Below are 6,652 nucleotides of genomic sequence, written 5' to 3' on the forward strand. Positions count from 1 at the left end.
TTAGTTAGCTCTGTCTGCCATCCAGGCTGCGCAGTCGATCACAGTCAGTAGCAGCCTTGGCTGTGCAGTACCTGTTGACGTGGTAACGGCGCCTGTTATCAAATCTCCACGTATCCATGAGTAAAAGTTAGCGAAAAGCAAGTGCTACTAAAAGCGAGAAGTCATGCTGGACTTTGCCATCTTCGCTGTTACGTTTGTCATCATCCTGGTGGGCGCTGTTCTCTATCTGTACCCGGTAAGTCGCTGCAAGTTTGGGGTTAGCTTCAAGTTAGCTCCAAGTTAGCGCCTTTAGCTCACGCCAGTGTCCACTTTAAAAAGTCGGTATTTAATATTCCGTTGCTTATTGACAAGCTAAAGCGTCTCATATAACATAATTTAAGAGCTTTGATGGTTTATATACAATATTTTCATCGCTTCGGGGTACACCTAACACAAATAAGCATCCAATTTAACCCATTTTAACGATATTTAGCTTCAAGAGTTAGCGGTGGGCGTTAACGAGCTCTGTAACCTGTTCACCTAAACTAGCAATTAAAGTGAAATATTTCAAAGTGGAGGCTCATTCATGTGCCGAATTTACCTGAAGACCTTTAAACCTATCATATTACTTAATGTGTATGTTTGCCTGTAATTGAGGAAGTATTAAATTGCCATATTTTGCAATGAGATTCAATACTACTAACTTATGGGCTCAAGCTGTAATTAGGACAGGCCTAAGCAACCTGTCAGCTTACTAGAGGAGATAGTAGATGTCAGTGTAGACAGAACACATATCTGTATTGTCAAAATCATATATTTTAATGGCAGAAAAATAAAGTGTATTATTACTTTCTGACAACTTATCAGGAAAACAAACATTAAAGGTCCAGTGTGTAGGCGAAGGTGATGTCAGGAGATTGTAATGCAGCGATTACACCACTGGGTGCTGCTAAAACTTAGTACACTAGACCTTTAATGATCTAGTTTGAGACTATAAGAATGTAAGTTAGTCTTTCCAGACCAATACAAGGACTATTTGCAACCAATATGTTGTAATATTTAGATACGTGACCTTTCTCTCCTGAATTTACAAGCATAATTTCATAAGTTTTGATGGTGGTGGTGTACACATTGTCTGCTTATATAGTGATCATGACCTAAATTCTCGTTTCTTTCTTAGCAAATAAAAATTTCTAATCATGTTTTCAGTCATCCAGAAGGGCCTCTGGCATCCCAGGTCTCAATCCTACAGATGAGAAGTAAGTTGTCGTTTTTACCTTTTTGTTTTATTTATATTCAGTATAAGTCCTATCATTTATACTTCTGCTCTCTCAGGGATGGGAACCTGCAGGACATCGTGAACAAAGGCAGTCTGCACGAGTTCCTCGTCAGTCTCCATCAGGAGTTTGGGTCTGTGGCGTCGTTCTGGTTCGGCAGCCGGCCGGGGGTCAGCCTGGGCTCTGTGCAGCAGCTACGCCAACACATCAACCCCAACCACAGCAGTACGTCGTGCACACCAGCACTGATTTACAAGATCTTACAGACTCCTCTCTAGTGGCGTGACTTGTTCTATTTTTGTCTCCTTCTTCTCAGCTGACTCCTTTGAGACGATGCTGAAGTCGTTGCTAGGTTACCAGTCGGGAATGGGAGGCGGGGCCTCCGAGACTGTGATAAGGAAAAAGATGTACGAGAGCGCCATCAACAACACGCTGAAGAACAACTTCCCTCTTGTGCTCAAGGTTTGTATCACCGATGAAAAGACATATTCACTATTACAAACTTATCACTGACATCTGTTTTTTCTTAGCTGGTGGAGGAGCTGGTGGAAAAGTGGAAGTCATTCCCGGAGGATCAACACACCCCGCTGTGTGCCCACCTGTTAGGTCTGGCCATGAAGACTGTCACCCAGCTGGCTCTGGGCGAGAGCTTCAGAGATGATGCGGAGGTCATCTCCTTCCGCAAGAACCACAACGCGGTGAGACAACACCCCAGTCGCTTTAGTGCATTGGATTCTGACCTTTTAACCTCCAATCCTGTGGGTCAGAAGTGTTTTGTTTTTTTTACTTCTTCTATATTTGTTTAATGTCTACAAGAAAGTCCTTGCATTTTGGGTCCAGTGCCGTGACTGATTTTAGTCCCTTCGGGCTTAGAAATGTCCTACAAAACTAAATCTGTCCTCTTAAAGTTCTGTTGAAATGGGGCAGTTGATTTTGTTTTTCTCTTCTTCTAACTCATGCCGGCGCCCCCAGATCTGGTCAGAAATTGGGAAAGGCTACTTGGATGGCTCCCTTGAGAAAAGCTCCAGCAGGAAAGGACATTATGAGAAGGGTGAGTGAGTTTTCTCACATGGCTCTGTTCTTATTGAGTCCAGTGAGTTTATTTTAGCTTGATCTTCGTTTTTCCTCATCTAGCCCCTTTACACCTGCTGTGTGAGGTGAAGACCTAAGTCCTGAGAAGATTTAAAGTTTGAGTCAAAGTGTAAGATTTGAAAGGACGTTTAGAAAAGAGTTTGAAGTTTCAGTGCTCCTTCGTGGACTGAAAGGATTTGAACTGTCAAAGCGCAGATGATAGGTTTATCTTGAAGAGGAAGTCCTGAAAGATAATGTCTGCTAAAGTGTAAGCACTGACACTGAAGAGAATGAGGTGACTGCGTTGCAAATTGCAATTGAAGCGGTTGAATTATATGTAAGTGTAAGGGATAAAAGTCTGTTGAGGAGTACGAGATGAATGCAGTCACGTGAGTAAAAAAAGTAAATGTTAAAGAATTTGAAGTTGATCTTTATTTAGCCCCTTCACACGTGCTGTGTGTTGACATGTGGGAGTTGTTCGGCGGTGGAGAAACAGGAGAAAGAGTTTGCAGAGGCTCAGACTTCATCTGTGACTTCTAGAAACAGTCTGAGAGTAAGATGCACAGCCACTGTTTTAGGGGACTTTTATTGATTTATCTGCCGAGAATAGTTGTTACTGCGACTTAATTTTGGGCCTGAAGTCTTTTTAACTCTAACCTCAGTGTGAGCATCAGACAGCTGCTGTATTGTGCTAAAAATGTCTTTTATTTTTGTGTGTTTCTACTGTTCAGCTCTGTCAGAGATGGAGTCAGTGCTGCTGTCTGTGGCGAAGGCGAGAAAAGCCCAGAGGAAGCAGACGGTGTTTGTGGACACTCTTCTTCAGTCCAGCCTCACAGAACGACAGGTAAATACCGCAGGAGTCACAGGTTGTAGTTTAAAACTCTCAAAGGACAGCTCAATGATGAAATGAACTTTTGTTTCAGATCATGGAGGACTGTATGGTTTTCACTTTGGCTGGATGCGTCATCACTGCTAACTGTAAGTGGTGATCTATTCTTTGTCTGTTAACTGATTATTTAGGGTTAACGAACTGTGACAACAGCCTTTTTTTTTACGTCTTCATGACGAGGATGAGACACTGAGGAGCTAATCGTGCAAATATATCTTATTGATACTTCCTGAAAATTGATGTATGGTGATCATCCGACTTGTGTCAAGAATCCATCTGCTGGATATGTAGCAACAAATTCCCCAAAAATGAACCCCTTTAATGATTATTCTCCCAGTTGTTTTCTTGATTAATCAAGATCACATATTCCTGGAGACCGTGGTGAAATCTTCAACTGTCTTGATTTGCCCAACCAACATTTGAAATCCAGCGATATTCAGTTTACTATGATCAAATCTTCACATTGGAGGAATGTGAATAAACAAGAGAATGTCTGACATTTCTGCTTCCATGATTAATCAGTTTTTAAATCACTATCATTCATTTTTCTGGCAGCAAATCAATTAATGGGCCAGATGTTTCGTCTCTAAATTAAATCAACTTATTGTTTCAGCACCACGTCACTTAAACTACTTAAATATCACCTTGTTCTGTTGTTGTGGTTGAAAAGAGGGGAAATGTTAAAATTACACTGTCGGATCCTTGCAACGGCCCAATACTAACTAATGTGTCTATAAATCATGAAACTGATCCTCGGAATGCAAAAATTTTAAATGTGTTGTGTGTGTTTTGGCAGTGTGTATTTGGGCACTTCACTTCCTGTCTGCATCAGAGGAAGTTCAGGATAAACTTTACCAGGAGCTGGATGCAGTTTTGGGTTCGGATCCAATTACGTTGGACAAGATCCCTCAGCTCAGGTGAGACCTTTGGACTTGGCTTTAAATCCATCAAGTGTAAAATCTCAGTCTATATCTCAGACTAGATGCTGTTAGTGAAACATGGGAAGATGATGTATTCTGTTACTGATGTGTGGAATAACTCAAGGTCATGATTTCATCCAGGCGTGGTTTGTGTGTTCAATAACCTCGATCTTATCATATTTCTGTTCTCGGTTAAGATACTGCCAGCAGGTCCTCAACGAGACGGTGAGGACTGCCAAGCTGACCCCTGTCGCGGCTCGGCTTCAGGAAGTGGAGGGCAAAGTCGATCAACACGTCATCCCCAAAGAGGTATCTGGTTTCCTCCTGTCTGTGGCTTCCTGTGTGTGAGATTATAACAGCCAGACAGTCACACAGATTACTGTAGAGAGAAACAATGGTGATTTTCTTTTGGTTTCACCAATAAAGTTACAGTAATTAAACCATCTGTACAAACTTCTAATTGAGAAACTAAGTTATCTGCGTCCATATGTCGAAATCTGTCCATAGAGATGAGCAGAAATGCGATGGATATGTGTTTACTGGATATCCACTGGCTACACTGTAAGCCCTGAAACCTTTGCCGTTGGCCCGAGAGGCTTCAGTTCTGAGATTGAGGCAGTGGTAGCCTAAAGGTTAGAGAAACCAGGGTAAACCAAAGTGGCAATCTGTGTGGCTGTGAAGTTAACCCAATGCGGAAGTGTCAACAACTGCAGTTCCTCAAACGTCCACTTGAGGCTGGCTCCAGAAGTGAGTCAGTCTCCATAGGTCTCCATGTTAAAATGTCCCAACTTCACAGCAGAAATAAACATGTTAAAGCCTGGTACAAAAAACAGATTATCCACATCTTTGCTGATTCTTAGACAAGCCGAGAGTCGGTAGAGACTACAAATATGGCAGCAGTCTGAGCCAGAGATTTTGAGCTTCAAATCGGCTCTTCAGAAACCTGTGTGTAACGTCACGCATACCATGACCTTTCATGTCAGTGGTTCAATCCCCCAGATAAATGGGGCAAAGTAAAAAAAAGTGCTTCCCCCTCTGTCATTTACAACCACTGCCCTTGCTCCAGTGGAGCTGCTCCGTGGTGATCACACTGTGGTTGTACTGGACAGTTTCCAGGAGTGAATGTGTAGCTGTGAATGTGATCAGGGTGTCCCTGAAACAGAAACTCCTCAGAATAAATAAAGAAAAAAAGTGTGTTACAGAAGACCAGAATAAACAAAACATTCAAAAAGGTGCACGTGTGTTTTATGTAGCTATTTTTTATTTCAGACTTTGGTCATCTACGCTTTGGGAGTGGTCCTGCAAGACTCTGACACCTGGAGTGCCCCGTACAGGTACACTTTACATACGTTGCTAATGAAAGCGTAACGCACTATATAATATAGCTGTTAGCATGTGGACATTAGTATTTATCTTACAGCTTCAAGCATGTCTGTCAACTCTCACAGCTGTATGCAACAAGGTCACTCTCTTTTTCTGGCAATTCATCAGAGGGCATTTTGGGTATTGTAGGATGTTGCTCTCTTAAGTAGCACAGGAATTAGTTTTTCTTTCAGGTTTAGACTATTGATTGACTATCCACTTTCTGATTTTGTTTGTTTTTGTGTTTGCTGTGACGTCCCTCAGGTTTGACCCAGATCGATTTGAGGAGGAATCGGTCAGGAAGAGCTTCTGTCTGCTCGGATTCTCAGGAAATCAAACATGCCCAGAGCTCAGGTAAAGACACAACGATTAACATTAAAAAATAGTAAATGCAGTCCAATCCTATCAAAAACAGTCCTATTTCTTTGTTTCTGTGACAGGTTCGCCTACACCGTAGCTACTGTCCTGCTCAGCACGTTGGTGCGGCAGCTAAAGCTTCACCGGTTGAAGGAACAGGTTGTGGAGGTCCGATCCGAGCTGGTAGCAACACCTAAGGACGAAACCTGGATCACCGTCAGCAAAAGAAACTAGAACTAGTTCTTAAAACCACTGCAGAGAGAAAAATGATACATTTGTTCAAATAATTACCAGCAAAGTATTTCATTTTTTAGCAGCCACGTTAACGCCTGCCTTTTTGGGATTAAACTCTTAATTTGCATTCTTCTCAAAGACTCCTTTTTTAGTTTTTTACAACCTTTTGTCCACAATCAAAGGTTTTTTTTACTGTACAGTAATCTGAGGCCTTAAGCACTTCAGTACCTGTTCTGTCCTCAGGTCAGATTTGCACTTGTTGAAAGACTCCATCTGTTAAAGGTCCAAAATGTGGCGGTTTAATAGATTAAAACAATTTATGCTGCCAAATGTTTTTGTATAATTAATCCCCTGTACAACTTGCCTTGAGTCAAAATTCCCCATGCCATGTGGCTTGTTTGTCTATTGATATAACCCACGTGGTAATTAGTTTCCCTTTCTTAAACATCATACATATTATTAAATATGTGTGAGGATTCTCTGTGTGTGTGTGTCATTTTGTTCATCAAATAAAGAGCTTGTATTAGTGATGAATGGTGGTATTACATCCGGTTTCAATACAA

General features: G+C 41.7%; 1 protein-coding gene across 1 annotated transcript; it reads left to right on the forward strand.

Annotated features, from left to right (window-relative positions):
• Nucleotides 1–6,567, forward strand: cyp20a1 (cytochrome P450, family 20, subfamily A, polypeptide 1). Its single transcript, XM_010740047.3, has 13 exons — nucleotides 1–235; nucleotides 1,189–1,238; nucleotides 1,315–1,481; nucleotides 1,573–1,718; nucleotides 1,787–1,954; nucleotides 2,229–2,307; nucleotides 3,059–3,171; nucleotides 3,251–3,305; nucleotides 4,013–4,133; nucleotides 4,334–4,445; nucleotides 5,406–5,470; nucleotides 5,763–5,852; nucleotides 5,939–6,567. Exons 1-13 carry the CDS (start codon nucleotides 164–166, stop codon nucleotides 6,087–6,089), a joined length of 1,389 nt encoding a protein of 462 aa, XP_010738349.2. The 5' UTR covers nucleotides 1–163; the 3' UTR covers nucleotides 6,090–6,567.
• The last annotated feature ends 85 nt before the right edge of the window (nucleotides 6,568–6,652 follow it).

The sequence above is a fragment of the Larimichthys crocea genome, chromosome XIX, assembly GCF_000972845.2.
Source record: "Larimichthys crocea isolate SSNF chromosome XIX, L_crocea_2.0, whole genome shotgun sequence".
Taxonomy (NCBI): Eukaryota; Metazoa; Chordata; class Actinopteri; family Sciaenidae; genus Larimichthys; species Larimichthys crocea.